This window comes from Mustela putorius, unplaced genomic scaffold, assembly GCF_011764305.1.
Source record: "Mustela putorius furo isolate JIRA1106 unplaced genomic scaffold, ASM1176430v1.1 tig00000460_pilon_pilon_pilon, whole genome shotgun sequence".
Taxonomy (NCBI): Eukaryota; Metazoa; Chordata; class Mammalia; order Carnivora; family Mustelidae; genus Mustela; species Mustela putorius.
In genome coordinates, this window is record NW_025421389.1 from 11,126,869 (window position 1) to 11,146,371 (window position 19,503).

Here is a 19,503-nt window from a genome sequence, read left to right on the forward strand (position 1 = left end):
ATTTAAGCTCCTAAAAACCAATTTTTCGTTAACTTTTATATTTAACTTAAACATTAAAACTCCCTTAAGCAGTCATTTGCATGTTTAAACTTAGTAAATGAAAATCTCTGAAATGTATAGAACTCTGTTTATAAATGTAATATAGTCAGTTCCCTTAAAAAGAAAAATTAGGTGACAGCCTAGCAAGATTAAAATCAGAACAAGCAAAACCTTTCTAGATATTTAATTTTAGAAGATCTGATGTACTTTTACTTACCATTAATGATCAGCTTCCCTTTCCATGCTTATATTGCGATCTGTATTTTCTTTATTGTTTGAAAATCAAAAAATTTCTTCCACTTAGGTGTGCTGCTTTTTCCTACCATGGTTCTCTTTTCTTCTCTACCTCCCCACCTTTTAACACAAGATTGGCAGAATACTTTTCCATCTTCTTGCCTTCAGTCCCTTTGGATACTCTTAAATTTACCAATATTTTACGCTACCAGAAACCCTAGTTTTTTTGCTAAGGTGTTTTAATTTTTTTTGTCATTTATTCAGATCTAATTAAATGTATCATTGCTTAGTGCCTACTGTTATTTCCTTCTTATCATCTTCCATCTTCATGTGTCTCTTCTGGCTCATTTGTTTCCTGGTGGATGTTTTCTTGAGTACTTTGTTGACATAAGTTCTGTGAGCCACATACTCTGACTTCTTGCATATGCTCATGCCATTTACCCATCTTTTCTTTCATAGGTAACTCATACTTTCTCTCTGAATGCTTCTAACAGTTTCTTTTTGTGCTCAGTTTACATGTGTTAAAAAGAAATGGGTGAATTATTTTTTTAAAATCTAAATAATTGAATTTAAAAAATTTTTTAAAAAGATTTTATTTATTTATTTGACAGGGATCACAAGTAGGCAGAGAAGCAGGCAGAGAGAGTGGAATGGAAGCAGGCTCCCCGCTGAGCAGAGAGCTGGATGCAAGGCTTGATCCAGGACCCTGGGATCATGACCTGAGCTGAAGGCAGAGGCTTTAACCCACTGAGCCACCCAGGCGCCTCAAAGATTTTATTAATTTATTTGACAGAGAGAAAGATCACAATTAGGGAGAGAGGCAGGCAGAGAGAGAGGAGGAAGCAGGCTCCCTGCCGAACAGAGAGAGCCCCATGCGGGACTCGATCCCAGGACTCTGAGATCATGACCTGAGCCGAAGGCAGAGGCTTAACCCACTGAGCCACCCAGGCGCCCCTACATGTGTTTTATCATCAGTTCTTCGGCTTAGAGCTCAGTGACTTTCATTCCTCAGATTCAGGCCTTCATGTTGAGACAGATTTTTTGTTACCTATTATTTATTTAATTGTTGCCTCTCCTCTGTTTTCAGTAATTGTCTTCTTGTGGAACCTATTTCTTGCATATAAAGTCTGCTTAATCCGTCCTTTACTCAATGTATATTTCTCTTTACATTTTTATTTTTTGGTTTGATGTATTTCTTGTTCTTTGGGCCACTAAAAAAAAAAATATTCAATCTTCCAAATTCAGTCTGAGTAGGGAAATAATTTTTAAGTATAGATACAGCATATACACTGGCATATGTAAATAATACATTTATGCTGTTGTGTTCTTTAGCTCTGTGACTTTATTCATTTGGTGTACATGTGCTGTTTGTTCTGACTGAACAGAATTTATGCTTTTAACTTCTAAGCTAGATTTCGGCCCTTCTTTGCCTCCTTCAGCTGTTTTCTTTAGTAGTCTCACGATGCGTAGAGCTTCTTGTGGGTGCAGACACCCACATTAGGAGCCCTAGTCGTCCTAATTGATGGTTTAATTTCTTTACAGAGTAATTTTACAGTTTTTATTAATCCCTTGGGGGCAGATACCTCTTTTGTTGTGGGGAGAAGTGGGAGTGTAACCTCCTTCAGCCTGTTTTCCTCTGGTTTACCAGTCAGTAGGAGCCCACTTGATTTTTGTCTTCCAAAAGATTATCAAGATCTCTGGCCTGCTGATTCTACCCATATCATTCTGTTAAGGATTTATTTCTTTTTATTTAGCTCTCAGAGACTTTTCAGAGACGTAGAGGTTAGTTTCTTAACATATGTGCAGTCTTGAATTGGAAGTCTCCTGGTACTTTTTTCCATGGCTTTTGAGAGGAAACCTCTGAAGAGAGCATTCAGTGAGGCCAAATCTTGGTGTCTGTTATCCAGTCTAGTGGGTCTCTAGAGACGTGAATGGCATGTTTCAGTGTCTTCTGCAGGATATAAAGTGGAAACTTCCAGGAGAAAACAGTCTGCCAAATCTGGAGTGACTGAGATGTGTTAATGCATTTTCCTACCTGCAGAACAGCGCTAAAAATAGCGTTATCAGATAGTAACTAGTTAGAAGATGTGAAAAGGTGCCAATTTTAAGAACAAAAATAAAATACCCAGAAATAAACTTAGTGAGAAACTAAGATGTATTTGAAGAAAATATAAAGCATTACTGAAGGACATAAAAGAAGTTTGGGAGAAATGAAAAGATACACCTTGTTCATAGCTGGGAATAGTCGGTATCATCAAGATGTTATTTTTTTCTTTTTTTTTTTTTTAAAGAATTTATTTATTTATTTATTTCACAGAGAGATCATAAGGAGGCAGAGAGGCAGGCAGAGAGAGAGAGAGAGGGGGGAAAGCAAGCTCCCTGCCGAGCAGAGAGCCCAATGTGGGGCTCAATCCCAGGACCCTGGGACCGTGGTCCAAGCTGAAGACAGAGGCTTTAACCCACTGAGCCACCCACGCACCCCAAGATGTCAGTTTGTTATAAATTCATGTATAATAAGAATGCTTTTAAAAAACCTAGACAAACTGAGGCGCCTGGGTAGCTCAGTGGGTTAAAGCCTCTGCCTTCGGCTCAGGTCATGATCTCAGGGTCCTGGGATCGAGCCCCACATCGGGCTCTCTGCTCAGCAGGGAGCCTGCTTCCTCCTCTCTCTAAACCTGCCTCTCTGCCTACCTGTGATCTGTCTGTCAAATAAATAAATAAAATCTTTAAAAAAAAAAAACAAACCTAGACAAACTGATCAATAGGTTGATCTTGGTTAAATAACTTTACCAAGAAACTTTGGGAAGATGAAAAGAAGCAAGGGCTAATGCAACCAGATACTGTAATATAGAGTCTTCATAATTAAAACCTTGTGGTGCTGGTACCTGAAAAGAAAGCATAATGGGATGTAATGGAAAGCCGAAAAATACACTCAAACACATAGGAAGACTTAGATATGATAAAGATGGCTTCTCAAAAATGAATAGGGACTATGTGTGCTCTTCAGTAAGTCCTTTGCGGGAAACTGCATACACATCAGTAGGAAAAAAATATTGAAGTTCTGCCTCTTAGCAAGGATAAATTCCAAAATGATCAAAGATACAAGTGTATTAAATGAAATCATAAAAATTTTAAAAGAACACATGGGAAAATTAAAAAAAAAATTTGGGGCCAGGGAAGGCTTTTAGAACTATGATTTAAGACGCAAAACCCATAAAGGAAAGAGTTACAAAATTTAACTACATGAAATATAAAACGTGTATTCTAAAAAATAAGCAAGGACAAATGACAACCTGGGAAAAATACTAAGAACTCATATTACAGATGAGGAACTAATCTCTTTAATATATAAAGAACTAAAAATAGGTAAGAAAAGACTGTCCCAATAGAAACATGGGCTAATATATCAAAAGGATATTTTTCATCACTGAGAATTTGTCCTTCAGATATACATGCACATGTGTAGAAACAACATGTTTATAAACTTACTGTAGCATTGCTTGTAATACTAAACAATTGGAAATAATTCAAGAATCTATTGGTAGGGTACTGGTTAAATTATGGAATATATCTACACAGTGGGATGTCATACAATTGTGAAGACAGCAAAGAAGCTCTTTATATACTCCTATGGAAATCAGAATACTATGGAAATATTAGAAAATATTGGTGTGTAAATATACTTTTCAGTAAAAAGTGGGCTGGTAATGGAGGAATAAAATTGTTCTTCCATTTTTTGCACAAAGACCATATTTACACATTGCTTTCAGATTTGTTATGGATATATTCTTAAGACATGAAAAGATTACATATGAGTAGATATATTCATAAAGAATCTGGAAGAATATATAAGGCAAGGAGCTTAATGGCTAGGAATTGGGCAGGACTTCTGTCTGATAAAATTATAATACCTATTAAGAATTATAGTATATCTGCCATTTTCAGCTGGAAGTGACTACAACTCAATTCCACTGGCTTCAGCAAACAGCTGACTCCATTAGTGTTACAAGATCAGTTTCTTTATTTTCTGGGAATTCTGGGAATACTGGGTTTATATAAGCATTTAATAGTGTATATAAACCAACCAGGATAAATATAAAATATGCTATATTTTAAGCAGCTATATAATCTAATTTATTAAATCCTCTGAAGGTAGGAAGATATAGTACTCCTTATGATGACAGTTAATGACTATTAGTTGCAGACATAACTAACACCTTGCATCTTCAGTTTTACACTTCAGCCATGGGTAAAATAAATAGGATATCAAACTTGATACCCACGGGAAGAGCTCTTCTCTGCGGTGGAATTGAGTCATATTCTTTCACAAACAGACAGATATAAATTGAGTCATGAACTCAGTTCTCTCTTGTCTGTGATAGAGTGTAGATGCCTGTCTCTTATTTGTCAAATACCACCACATGCTCAGACCATAAAATGACTTTCTAATCATTTCCTGTACCATTGGGGAACAACTTCCTGGCCATGAAGTGTCACAGAGCCAGAACCAAACTTAGCAAAGAACCAGCAATGAATGCAAACAAAGATTAAGGGAATAAAAGGAGAAAGATAAAATTCTATTGTGCCTGGAGTTTTACTTCAGGGATCAAGAAAAGATATGCCCAAGTGTAAGCAGTATCTTAGGAAACGCTTCTCAGGCAATGTGTCACTTGGACTTCTCTGTGGAATTTAACACTGTCAAGTACAAATTTTTCACAAGCTGTGAACAAGATTCATACAAAGATAAAGTGTGTGTCAGAGATTTAAATAATTTTTAAATGAGTGGGATGGTGAGGCTGGTTCCCATAATTTGAGGAATGTTTTTTTTTTTTTCTCCTTTTTCCTTTTGCTTGAAAATATGCAGGTTCAAATCTGATGTTTTACAGAAAATTTGTAAATAAAGCATGGGATTCTTTGGGTTTTATGGTTGGTAATCTTAACACTCTGTCTTTTCTGTTAGATTTGAAACTATAATTAATCATGTTAAGGGTAAAATTTGCTCATAGTTTAAAAAGCATGGAACAAAAGGATCAATTAAATAAATAGATATTAAGTTTGTATGGAGTTGATTAAGTGTTCTATGACACAAAATACATACAATATAAACATAATTTTAATCTTTTTAAAATGTGTAATATTTACCAACAGACTTTTTATTTTACACTTTTATTAAGGTATAACATATAATAAAATGCATAAATCATGAGTATATAGCTTGAAGAATTTATATAAATGTATATATCCCGGTAAACACAGCCCAAAACAAGATATAAATTAATGTTAGTATGCCACAAAACCCTTGCCCCTCCCAGTCAATACCTGTCCCAGAGGTAACCATTATTCTGACTTTTGTTACAGTGGATTTGTTTTGCCTGTTCTTGAACTTCATGTAAATAAAATTATACAATATGTACTCTTTCCTCCCCAGCTATAATTGTCATATAATATTGCTTAAGATGGTCAAAATGATGATTTGATACACTTATTTATTAAGATTAACATATACTTTTGTCTGGCTTCTGCTTCTCAACACTTATGGGATTCATCCATTTCTTGCAGATGGCAGCAATGATTCTTTTTCACTTCTGTGTAGTTTTACGTGGAGAATAGTGTAAATTACTTATCTATTGTATTTGGCTTCCCCCCCATTAAATGTATAATAACAGTATGTATAAAACATTTGATTTTTGCATTTGACCTTCTTTGCTGCGATTTTGCTGAATTATCTTATTCTAACTGCTGAACACATTGTGTCATCTTTAAATGATGAGAATTCTATTTTTCCCTTCTTTCTTTCTTTCTTACTTCCCTTTCCTTCCTTCCCTTTCTCCCCTCCCCTCCCCTTCCTAAGTTAGGCTTCATGCCCAGCATGGAGCCCAAAGCAGGGCTTAAACTCAAGACTGTGAGATCGAGACCTGGGCAACATCGAGTTCAATGCTTAACTGACTGAGCCACCCAGGAGCCTTCCCTTCTAATTTTTTTACCTTTTATTTCTTTTTCTTTCTCTTGTACTTATTTTTATTTTTTTTTAAAAAAGATTTTATTTATTTATTTGGCAGAGAGAGACACAGGAGAGAGGGAACATAAGCAGGGGAAGTGGAGAGGAGAAACAGGCTTCCCGCTGAGCAGGGAGCCTCCATGTGGGCTTGATCCCAGGACCCTGGGACCATGACCTGAGCTGGAGGCAGCCACTTAACCACTGAGCCACCCAGACTCCCCTCTTTAAAAAAAAAACTAAGACATCAAGTGTAATGTTGTATAGAAGACATTCTTCTCTTGTTTATGACCTTATTAACCATGCCTATCATAAGGAGAGCATCAGTATTCACCATTAACTATGATGTTATTTGTGTGTGTGTTTTAATAACGTTCATGTATCTATCTATATCTAGAAAAATTATGAATAGGTATTAAATTTTACCTATTAAAATGACAATGTTTTTATTCCTTTATTTTAATCATATGGTCAGTTATAGCAGTTGATTTTAGAATGATAAAACAGTTTGCATTTTGGACTAAAACTTACTTGGAAATGGTATTATATATCCTTTTTGTAAACCAGTGGGTTTGATTTGTTACTACTTTGTTTAGAAGTTCTGCAGCTATGTTAATAATACTGACCTACAGTTTTCTTTTCTATTAATGTCTTTGTCCCCTTTTGTTATGAAGACTATCCTAACTTCATGGAACCGGTTGAAAAGGGATCTTCCTTTTGTTTTTATACTCTGGAGGAATATAATATCGCTCTAATTTATTCCTTGAATGTTGGAAAGAACTCACCAATGAATACATTTGGGTCTGGAGTTTTCTCACAGATTCAGCTTTGTTAATAGCTATAGGCCTTTTCACAATTATTTGGTTTCTTGTTTCAGTTTTGGTAAGTTGTGTTCTTAAGGAAATTTCCCCATTTCAATGGAAATTCACACCTATATGGAATAAAGTTGTTTATATAATTGTCCTCAGAATCTTTTTGTCTGTAGGCTTTCTAGTTGTAACTTTCCTTTCATTGTTTATATTCTGTGTTCTGTTTTTTCCTTGATGAAACTTCTTGGTGTTATCTATTTTATTAATCTTTCAAGGAGTCGGCTTTCTATTTCACTGATTTTTTACTTAAACACTTTTTTTCTTCTTTCTACTTTCTTGGAATAATTTGCTATTCTTTTTCTAGCTTTTTGCAATAGAGACTTAGAACATTTGCTTTCAACTTGCCTTATTTTCAGTAATGTACACTTAGAGGTCTGAAATTCGCTGTTTTAGTTGTGTCTTTCACGTTTTTATCTGTTGTATTTTTATTACCATTCAGATAAAAATATGTTCTCATTTTCACTGTGATTTCATGTATTCAATTCATGAATTACTCAGAATTGTGTTTTGTAATTTCCATACATTTGGGAGAATTTCTAGTTATTCTCCAGTAATTGATTTTTAGTACAGTTCTGTGCTGGTCACAAAACACTTCGTTGATGATTTAAATTCCTTATATTTTTTGAGACCTGCTTCATTGCCTAGATTATGGTCTTTTGGTAAATGTTTAATATGCTGTTGGAAAGGACTTATATTCTGCAGTTGTTAGGTTCAATGTTCTAGTTCAGGTTGAAAAGGTAGGTTGTTCAGATCTGTATACTTAGGACACTTTTTTTGTCTTATTCTATTGGTCACTGAGAGATATCTGTTAAAATCTGCAACTGTAATTGTGGATTTATTTATTTTCTTTTTAGTTCTTTCAGGTTTTGCTTTTGTTTATTATATCATGCTTAACACTTTTTAAAAAAAGATTTTTTATTTATTCATTTAAGAGAGAGAGCGAGCATAAGCAGGGGGAGGGAAGGTTCGATGGAGAGGGAGAAGCAGACTCACTGCTGAGCAGGGAGCTCCTTCTTGATGGGGCTTGATCCCAGGAGCCTGGGACCATGACCTGAGCTGAAGGCAGAGGCTTAACCGACTGAGCCACCCAGATGCCCTGTTTTCTTAACATTTTTACCATGAAATGTCCCCCTTTGAGTATTTTAATTAGAATTTTTAGTCCATTTAATTTTTTATTAAGATATAATTTGCATCTGTAAGATTCACTCTCTTAAAGTATACAGTTAAGTGGCTTTAGTATATTCACAAAGTTGCACAACCATTATCATTATCTAATTATTGAATATTTCAGAAAGAAATCTCTTACTTATTAGTTCAGACATACCTCAGAGACATTATGGGTTTGGTTCCAGACCACCACAATAAAGTGAGTATCACACTAAAGTGAATCAAATGAATTTCTTTGTTTTCTAGTGCATGTAAAGTTTATGTTTAAACTATATTGTAGTTTATTAGGTGAGTAATAGCATTATCTCTAAAAAAACATACATACCTTAGTTAACAAATATTTTATTGCTAAATAATGCTACTCATCATTTGAACTTTAAGCAAGTTGTAATCTTTTTGCTGATGGAGTGTCTTGCCTCAGCGGCAGCCGGCTGATCAGGGTGGTAGTTGCTAAAGGTTGAGGTGGCTGTAGCAACTTTTTTGACAAAAGACAACATGGAACTTGGCTTCAGCGATTCAGTTTTCCTTTTATGAATGATTTCTCTGTTGCATGTGATGGTGTTTGATAGCATTTTAACCACAGTAGAACTTCTTTCACGACTGGAGTTGGTCCTCTCAAGTCCTGCTGCTGCCTTGTCAACTAAGTTTATGGGATAATCAAAGTCTTCTGTTGTCATTTCAACAATGTTAACAGAATTTTCATCAGGAGTAGATCCTATCTCAAGAAACCGCTTTCTTTCTTTCTTTCTTTCTTTTTTTTTTTAAGATTTTATTTATTTATTTATTTGACAAAGCGAGATCACAAGTAGGCAGAGAGGCAGGCAGAGAGAGAGAAGGGGAAGCAGGCTCCCTGCTGAGCAGAGAGCCCGATGCGGGGCTCAATCCTAGGACCCTGAGATCATGACCTGAGTCGAAGGCAGAGGCTTAACCCATTGAGCCACCAGGCACCCAAGAAAGCACTTTCTTTGCTCCTCTGTAAAAGCAACTCCTTACCTGTTCAAGTTTTATCACGAGATTGCAGCAGTTCAGTCCCATCTTTAGGTTTAGTTCTGATTCTAGTTTTCTTTTCTTTCCATCACACCTGTAGTTAGTTACTTCAAGTCTTCAGTCCCTCAGAGTCATTTATGAGGGTTAGAAAAAACTTTTTCCAGTCTCCTATTTATGTTGATATTTTGACTTCTTCCAGTGAATCAAATGAATGTTCTTAATGGCATCTAGAATGTTGAATCCTTTCCAGAAGATTTTCAGGTTTTTTTGCCCATAATGAAGTAATTAACTTTCTATGGCAGCTAGAGCCTTATGAAATGTATTTTTTAAACAATAAGACTTGAAAATTGAAAATAACTCCTTGGGGCACCTGAGTGGCTCAGTGGGTTAATGCCTCTGCGTTCAGCTTGGGTCATGATCTCGGGGTCCTGGGATCGAGCCCCGAATCGGGTTCTTTGCTCAGTGGGGAGCCTGCTTCCTCCTCTCTCTCTGCCTGCCTCTCTGCCTACTTGGATCTCTGTCTGTCAAATAAATAAATAAAATCTAAAAAAAAAAAAAAAGAAAATAACTCCTTAATCTGAGGGCTGCAGAATGGATGTTGTATTGACAGGAATAAAAACAACAATAATCTCATTGTACATTTCCATCATACCTCTTGCATGACTAGATGCATTGTCAGTGAGCAGTAATGTTTTGAAAGGAATCTGAACAGTATGTCTCAACATGGGGCTTAGAATATTCAGTAAACCATGTTTTAAACGGATGTGCTGTCACCCAGGCTTTTTTTTTTTTTTATTACATTTACAGAGCACAGGCAGAGTAGATTTAGTATAATTCTTAAGGGTCTTAGCATTTTCAGAATGGTAAATGAGTACTGGCTTCAACTTAAAGTCACCAGCTGCATTAGCTCCTAACAAGAGAGCCAGTCTGTCCTTTAAAGCTTTGAAGCCAAGCATTGACCTGTCCTCTCTAGCTATGAAAGTTCTGGATGGCATCTTCTTCCAATTTAAGGCTGTTTTGTCTGTATTGAAAATCTGTTGTTTAGTGTGTCCACTATCACTAATTATCCTCGGTAAATCTACTGGGTAAGTTGCTACAGCTTCTGCATTAGCACTTGCTCCTTCATTTTGCACTGTTATGGAGATGGCTGGCTTTTTTCCTTAAACTTCATGAATTAACTTCTGCTAGTTTCAGACTCTTCTGTAGCTTCCTCCTCTCTCTCAGCCTTCACAGAATGGAAGACAGTTAGGGGCCTTGCTTTGGATTAGGCTTTGGTTTTAAGGGAATGTGGGTGGTTTGATCTTCTATCCAGACCACTAAATTTTTCTCCATATGAGTGATAAGGCTGTTTTGCTTTTTTAATCATCCATGTGTTCATTTGAGTAGGAAATGCAAGAATTTTTCCTTTGCATTCATAACTTGGCTGTTTGGCATACAAGACCTAGATTTTGGCTTATCCTGGCTTTTGACAAAATTTCTCTACAAAACTTAATAAGTTCTAGCTGTTGATATAAAGTGAGAGACATTTGGGGAAAAGAGGGGCTGCTTGGGTGGCTCAGTCGCTTAAGTATTTGACTCTTGATTTTGGCTCAGTTCATGATTTCAGGGTCGTGAGATCAAGCCCTGCATTGGGTTCTGTGCTGGGTGTGGAGCCTGCTATAAGATTCTCTCTCTCCCTTGCCCTCTGCCTTTCCCTCTCACTCTCCTTTTCTAAAACAAACAAACAAACAAACAAACAAAAAAATAAATAAAGTGAGAGACATTTGACTCTCCTTTTCACTTGAACACTTAGAGGCTATCTTAGAGTTATTAATTGGCCTAATTTCTATATTGTTTTGTCTTGGAATAGGGAGGTATGAAGAGAGGGAGAGAGATGGGGGGAATGGCTGGTTGGTGGAGCAGTCAGAACACAATGGCCAGTTGGTGGAGGGATCAGAAAAATGCATTTATTAGGTTTGGCATCTTGTGTAGCCATAGTTGGTGGCATCCCAGAACAATTATTACGATAAAATCGGAGATAATAGATCACAGATCACCATAACAAATACAATATCCATGAAAAAGTTTGAACTACTAGAATTACTCAAACGTAACAGAGACATGAAGTGAACAAATGCTGTTGGAAAAATGGTGCTGATACCTTACCTTGACACAGGGTTTCCACAAACCTTCAATTTTTAAAAAAATACAGTATCTGTGAAGTGTCATAGAATGAAGAGAAATGAAATGAGGTATGCCTGTGATAATTTTCCATGTCTTCCTCTTCCCAGCCCATGGCAGCCACCAGGTATACTTTTGTCTTCTGTGAATTTTATTATTTTTGGACATTTTATATATATGCAATAATAAAATATACGGTCTTTTGTGTCTGACTTCTTTAATTTAGCATGTTTTAACTATTCATTCTCATGGTAGCATGAATCAGGATTTCATTCTTTTTGTTTTTATGGTTGAATAATATTTTATTATATAGATTGGTACATTTTGTTTGTCCATTCTGCAGGTAATTACCATTTTGGTTGTTTCTACTTTTTGTATATTATAAAGAATACTGGTATGAATATTCATGTATAAATTCATGGTGGACCTATGTTTTTATTTTTCTTTGTTAAATATCTAGAAATGGAATTGCTGAATTATATGGTATTTTCTATTTAGTATTTTGAGAAACTGCCAAACTTTTTCTATAGTGGCTGCACAATTTCAATTCCTACCAGCTATAAATGAAGGTTCCAGTTGCTCCACATGCTTGTTAACTAGTCTGGTCACTTTAATAATTATTAATAATGTGTTTGAATTGAATTCTGCCACCTTCATACTTATTTTTTAATTCGTCTTATTCATTCTTTGTACCTTTATTCTTCCTTTCTCTGCTTTCTTCTGGGTTAATCAGATATGCTTTATTCTGAAAGATTTTCTGTTTTTAGGTTTTTAGTTATACATTTATTTACTATTATTCTAATAGTTACTGTGAAGATCAAACCATATTCATTTCTAAAATAGTGCTTATTTCATTTCCTACCCAATTGAGAATTTCTGTATTAATTGACTGCATATGTCTCTCCTATCCTTTGTGCTTTTTTTATGTCTATTATAAAACTTATAGGACACTGTTTTTATTTCTGTGTCAGTTTGTAAACCATTATTTACTTATACTTTCTCACTTTTTCCTTGTGCTTTTCATAAATTTCTGTAGTTTTCTGACTGAAGGCTCAGTTTCCTTCAGTCAGAAGAACTCTACTATTTCTTTTATTGTAGGTTTCTTGATGATAAATTTTTTCAGCTTTTGTTGAAAATAACTTATTTCCCCTACTTTTTTTTTTTTTTTAATTAAGTGTACTCTATGCCCACTATGTGGAGCCTGAACTCCTGACTCTGAGATCAAGACCTGAGCTGATACAAAGAGTTAGACACTTAACCAACTGAGCCACCCAGGCACCCCATTTTCCCTGCCTTTTTAATGGATGACTTAATGAATGATGTTAGAGGATTTTAGTTTGGCACTATTTTTTCCTCTTACTATGCTGAAGGTTTACTCCATTGTCTTTTCATTTCCATCGAAATGTCCTCCTACATTGTTATTGTTGTGTCTTTGAAGTCAACCTGTCTTTTATTCTCTGGCTGCTTTTAAGAATTTCAAGTAGTACTTTGTTTTTTAAGTAAATTTGGGGTATTTTAATAAGTTGTAAGATATGTTGAATTTTTTTTTATCCTGCTTAATGGACATTGGACTTTTTGAATCTCTACTTGATGACTTCTGAAAGTTTTGAAAACATTTTAGCCATTATTTTTCAAATATTGCTGTTGTCTTGTTTTCTTTTTCATCATCTCCCTTGTCTCTGATTTTCTAATTTAGACATATTTGAGACCTTCTTAGTCAAGTCTCATGTTTTGTGTTGTTTTGTGTATTTCTCTTTTTTATTTGTCTGCGCCAGGGTGGATATTTTCTACTGAGCTGTCTTCTAGTTCACTAATTCTCTCTTTAGCCATATCAGTTGTTCTGTTAAACCCATTCAGTGACTTCTTAATTTCAGATGCTGCATTTTTCAATTTCAGGATGGGCATTTGATTGTTTTGCAGATTCCAATTGTCTCTTAAAATTCTTAATCTTTTCATCTAGTTTTAAAAAATGTTATTGAATGTAATAATCATAAATGTTTTTAGTTTTGATTTAAAACTTGATAAAACTTGGTGAGAATTTAACTGATTTCTTCTTACTAGCTTCTGTCTTCTTTCCTGCTTTGCTCTAAGCAATAATTGCTTGCGAACCAGCTCATCATGGAGAGTCCTGTCTTTAGTGTTCAGACTAGCTGGTTGCCTCAGTTTTCTGATATATCCAAGAAAGTTATGATTTCTTAGGTTATCTTTCCTTTTGTCTTGTTTGGCTGGATGCAGTGCTTTTTACAGCTTTCACTACATCATAAGCAGAAGGCAGAACTCCATCATAAGCATTTTAAAGTCCCTTTCTGATAATTTTAAAGTCTGAAACAAATGTGAGTCTCTGTTTTGACTTTTTCCCCAATTTTTGCTGATTTGTTTATGTTAATTAAAATTTATTTTTAATTTTTTTAAAGCATGCCTTGTAATGTTTATTGGATACTAGATTGGGTAAAATATTTGCAGAGGGTCTGTAGAATGTTATTTTCCTCTGAAGAGAGTTATTATTATTGTTATTTTTTAACTGGCAGTTCTAATGCTATAAAGTCTTGGTTTTTGGATTTATTAGAGTTCATATATTGCTAGTTTGTCCTTACTCCTAAGGCATGGCTTTTCTGGAGTCTCAGGAGCCCAGGGTTTCTTTTCTTTTTTCAATGCTCCTCCATCTTGACAGTGCTTGCTTGCCAGCCTTCATCTCTACAGCATGACTGGGCTGCAGAAATGTCCTATTGGCTCTTTAGTTGCCTATCAGCTGTTTTTGGATAGGTTTCTCAGCATCTTGTCCTGCATACTTGTAGGCTCTGGTATTAATTAATGGTTTCAGGGGAATTTCCATGTAGATTTATGGGTTCTTTCTCTACACGTCTTTTTAGGGGTCATTTGTCACACTGAAGCCCCATCTGCTTTGGCAACTGCAGCTTACAACCTCTGCCAGCTTAGTCCAGTAAGCCTACAATATTATGCTTGGGCCTTATTTTCATTATTGATTTAGAAAATCTCTTATACAAAAGTAATATTTAAATGTGGAATTTGCTTTGTAAGCTCTCAGAGAATGTAGCCCCAGAGCTCCTACTTGTATTGATTGCTTTCCTGTGCCTTTAGAAAAGTTGTTTCATATGTTTTGTTTAGCCTTCATTGTTGTTCTTGAGAGTGTATATTCCTGGAATTTCTTAGGCTATATTCCTAGAATTTTACTAATCCTGGAATTTTACTAATGCTTAGCACAGTTCCATTAATATTGGTGGCTGTTGCAAATCTTTTCTAGGTTCCTACTGGGTTAAACAAATAACATCAGTCTTACATAATAATTACCACAGACCATGAGAATTACAAAATTATTAACTTTACATTTATCTTTCGGAATAAAAGTGGGTATTAGGTACATTAGGAAAGATACCTGAAGGCCAGAGTACAAATGGGGAATCAGTACTAACCACTAAAGCTGTTAATTAAACTTCAAATCTGACATAATTTTCTATTTTTTGAATTATAATTACTGGAAGGTTTTCATACAGTTGGGACTTCTTACCATAGTCTCTCGTGTTTTTATCTCTAGGAAGATGAAGTCTTCGGTACATTCTGAGGAGGATGATTTTGTCCCAGAACTACATAGAAATGTTCACCCTCGAGAGCGGCCTGATTGGGAAGAAACACTTAGCACGATGGTAAATCAGTTTTATGCATATATATGTGTATATAGTTTACTTCTATAAGGAGAAGGAACTGATGAATCCTTACGAACTTTTTTAGTGTTTCTTTCTTATTTTATTCAGAAAGTAGCTATTGAGCAAATAATCTCTTCTAAGCAATGTGTGCAGAGCCCTGAGCAAAACACACCAGCTTCCTGACTTCATGCAGCTTATATTTTAATGGTTTAAGAGGAGACGGAAATAATTAAGTATATAGTATGTCAAATGATGGTAGGTGCTATTGTAGAAATTTATGCAGAGTAGTGGAGTTACAGAGTGGTAGGATAATGTGGGAAAGGATGGTTGGTAGCTTTATAATAGAGGCCACAGAAGGCCTCTGGGAGAAGGTAAAATTTGAGCAGAAGGATGTGAGGGAGTGAGTAGTGTGCTTATCTGGAAGCATCATTTTAGGCATTGGAAGGACAAGTTAAAGGCTATCGCATAGGAATAAAAAGTAAGCTGGAGGAAACGCAAGTAGGACATGTGGCTGAAATTGAACAAGCCAGGGGAAAGTAGAAGGAGATGAGGCCAGAGAGTGGTTTGGGTGGATAGAGAGCAGATCATGTAGTTTCCTGTGGTACTTTATAAAGACTTTGGTTTCTTTGCTGAGTGAGATGGGAAACCATTGAAGGATTTTTGGCTGAAAAGTGACATGATCTGTCTTAAAATTTTAAAGGAAGTCTCTGATTTCTGTGAATAGGCTAAAAAGGGAGGCAAAAGAAGAAATAAGACCAGTTAGAAGGTTATTATTATAGGTGAACAGTAACAGTAGCTTGAACTGGAATGGTAGATAAGGTGAAAAATGGTTAGATTCTAGAGAGAGTTCTGCAGATAAAACCTACTGTTTTTGTGGATTAGTGGGATGTTAGAGAGTGAGCTAAAGAGATGTTAAAGCTGACTACATTTTTTGGCTTAATCAACCTGAAGAATGGAGTTACATTTACTGAAATGCTGGAAAAGCACTTTTTTTTTTTTTTTTTTGGAAAAGCACTTTTTATTGGGGATTGGGTAGAAAAATCCTATTCAGTGTAGTTTTATACATGATGGTTTGAGATACACATTTAATCTGTTACAACTTTTTGTGGTTTGGGTCTGTTAATAAGAATGGTGAAATTCCTTTTGTGAAGAATAACATTTTACTAAATTGTAGTAAAGTTAATGTTTCTTACCACCAAAATTTGAATGCAAATATTCATGTCACTGATGATCTGTAATGAGTTTTTACATATTTGATTTTTGAAAATGCCTTTTCACTCAGGAATTGCCAAATACGTATCCCAACCAGTTCATGAGCATGTGATTTTAATTGAGCATATTTTTCTCTTGGAAAGCATTTATAGAATTCTATTAGATTCTTCTCTTGATATTGACTTTTTAATATAACATAATATTACAAACATCCCATTAAAGATGAGGTTGAAGCTGCTCCATTGCAAAGTTAAATGGATTTTGCAGTGTGGACATTTTCTGGAAAACCTTGCTGGAACTGTAGTTTGAGTTCAGAAAATATGTTCACTGCAAATTTTTGTGGTAATGGAGATCTCTCTTCTTGTTTTAGCGTTTGGTATGTTGGAAAATATGTATGACAGCTCGTGATTGTGATTCTAACATTGATCAGTGTTTCTCATAAGCTATGTTTTGCTTTGCAGTTTTAGGTTAGATTCAGTGAGAAATAGCATCAAATATGCAGCAAAAACTTAATTATAAAAACCATTTAGCATTTGTTAACAGAGATCGAAAACAGGTCCAACTGAACTTTTTCTGTTTCACCCATATTTTTTACCAAAATTGGCATGAAGTATCTTAGTAGATTCCACTTGCACTGAATGAATGTTTGTTGAATTTATTTCAGAACATTGTCAGCTGTGGTTGTCCTAGGCAGACTGCACATGGGGCTAATTCTTCAGCCACTTTAAAGTTGCATTGACTCCTTAGCAGCTTCACAGTATTGGTTACGTTTGTTGACTCATCAAGAGTTAAGGGAAACCACTTGAAATCATTTTGCCTCATTTTCATATTGACTCTTAATTTTGCTCTCAATGCCCTCAAGTGTATTCAAGCCTGTACTTACTGAAAGACTATTAGGCTTAAATCAGTTTGTTTTCTCTGGATTTCTTTGCTACAGTCAAACATGATTTAATTGATTGACCATTAGCCAGTGGCTTTCCTTGCTCTGCTGACAAGTGATCTACTTGAGAATTTACTCTGGATGCAGCCTTGTTTTTATTTTTGTGAAGAAATTTTAATTTTGTGTGATGCTTTACGCACTTACTCCGTTTTAGAGTTTTTTGACTTTTCAGATTGTTGTTTTCCTGTGAGTTGAGAATATTGTGGTGAGTGCATAGTTGGTGATGTTTGATCTATATTCTTTCTTTCAGCACGGCTGTAGTGTCAGCACATAATAAACAGTTTTTTTGCGATCTTATTTGATAACGAAACCCACATTCTCCTATGTCTTAAAAGCATGACATTGGTAGTCCACTTGTCTCTTTTTGGCTTATTTTTGATATATTGTGTACAAATTAGTGATTTTAAGCACATGGTATGGTGATACATGGGGAACTTGCAATGCTGCTGTGTTCTAGCTTCATAGTACGGTGTATGGTATGCTGAGCCGCAGTATGAATTGATGAGTGGCTTGTAAGGTCTCTCTCATAGCTACTCAGCTCTGTCACTCTAACATGAAAGTAGCCATAGATAATACATAAATGAGCATGGCTATGTTCCAATAAGACTTTATTTATGGACACATATTTGAATTTTTTGTAATTTTCACATGTCATTAGGTAATCATCCTCTTTTTTTGTTTGTTTGTTTGTTCCCCCATACATTTAAAAATGTTAGCTTATGGACTATACAAAAACAAACATAGGGCTGGGTTGGCCCAAGTTTTGGCCCCTTCCTTATATAATTGTAACTTAAGATGTAAGGCTTTCTGAAACCTTTCAGATAGAAAAATAAAATAAAATAAAAATAAAAATAGAACCAAATGTTTTGATTTTACTTCTTATAGTATGTTGTTCATATCCAGGTCTTTTCTTTTTTATTTTATTTTTTTTAAAGATTTTATTTATTTATTTGACAGAGAGAAACCACAAGTAGTTGGAGAGGCAGGCAGAGAGAGAGAGGAGGAAGCAGGCTCCCTGCCAAGCAGAGAGCCCATGCGGGACTCGATCCCAGGACCCTGAGATCACGACCCGAGCCGAAGGCAGCGGCTTAACCCACTGAGCCACCCAGGCGCCCCCATATCCAGGTCTTAATACGTCATCTCATTCTAGTTGATTATGGATGTTTCTATTTCCTTTTACTATATTGTGAGTTTTTGAGAAAGGATAGAGATAATCTTTTATTCATTTTATTGAAGGATAAAGTTTACGAAGATATAATCATGACTTTCATACAGATATAAAATGAACACATGCCGAGGATATTTAACTCATTAACTAATGAAGGAACCAATGAAGTGTCACAACTCGATTCAAAGGAGATTTCGTTCAAAGGAGAATTCAGAGTGCCTTACTGTTAGAGATTAATCAAGCTAAAATAGATGCAAATGGATGCAAAAGCTGGCAAAACTCTTTAGTTCCACTAGACACAATTTGCATTTTTGTGGGCAGGAATTATTTGTACTATTAGTTTTCTGCAAGTTAACTTCTCTGCAGAGATGGAAAATAGTCTCAGCAAAGACAAGCCCCACACCCTCTTTCAGATTAATGAATCCCTAGAGGTACTAGCATCCCACTGAAAAAATGCTCAGTACTCCGGCTCACTGTGAGTGTGTAGAAACACAACTCTTTTAATGATTTTGTATTCTGAAGCTTTACTGCATTTGTTTATTAGTTCTGACAGTGTTTTTTTTTTTTTTTTTTAAAGACTTTATACTTTATTTCACAGAGAGAAAGAGAGGGACAGCGAGAGAGGAAACACAAGCAGGGAGTGGGAGAGGGAGAAGCAGGCCTTCCCTCTGAGCAGGGAGCCTGATGCCAGGCTCGATGAGGGGCTTGATGTGGGGCTTGATGCGGGGCTCAATCCCAGGACTCTGGGATCATGACCCAAGCTGAAGGCAGATGCTTAATGACTGAGCCACCCACTGAGGTGCCCCAGTTCTGACAATATTTTGTTGGAGTCTTTAGGGCTATTTATGTAATATGTCGTATAGAAATAGTTACAGTTTTACTTCTTCCTTTCTGATTTGTAGGCCTTTTATTTCTTTTTCTTGCTTAATTGCTCCGTGTAGGATTTCCAGTACTTTTCTGAATAAACATGTTGAAAGTGGGCATCCTTGTCTTGTTCCTGATCTTAGAGGAAGAGCTTTTAGCTTTTCATCATTGAGTATGATATTAGCTATGGGTTTGTCAAATAGGGC

The 19,503-nt window shown here is 35.6% G+C and overlaps 1 protein-coding gene across 6 annotated transcripts in view; it reads left to right on the plus strand.

Moving 5' to 3' along the window:
• The window catches only part of ARHGAP32 (Rho GTPase activating protein 32), a 297,156-nt gene that overhangs the window by 93,335 nt on the left and 184,318 nt on the right, over positions 1-19,503 (plus strand). For 4 of the 6 annotated variants that reach the window (XM_045080353.1, XM_004763903.3, XM_004763904.3 and 1 more), the window contains one exon: positions 15,005-15,113. In XM_045080353.1, coding sequence (XP_044936288.1) covers positions 15,009-15,113 — 105 coding nt within the window. In that variant the 5' untranslated portion in view covers positions 15,005-15,008. Of the gene's footprint in view, positions 1-14,241; positions 14,393-15,004; positions 15,114-19,503 lie in introns of those variants that run through there. The other 2 variants (XM_004763905.3, XM_045080354.1) reach the window with 2 other exon arrangements.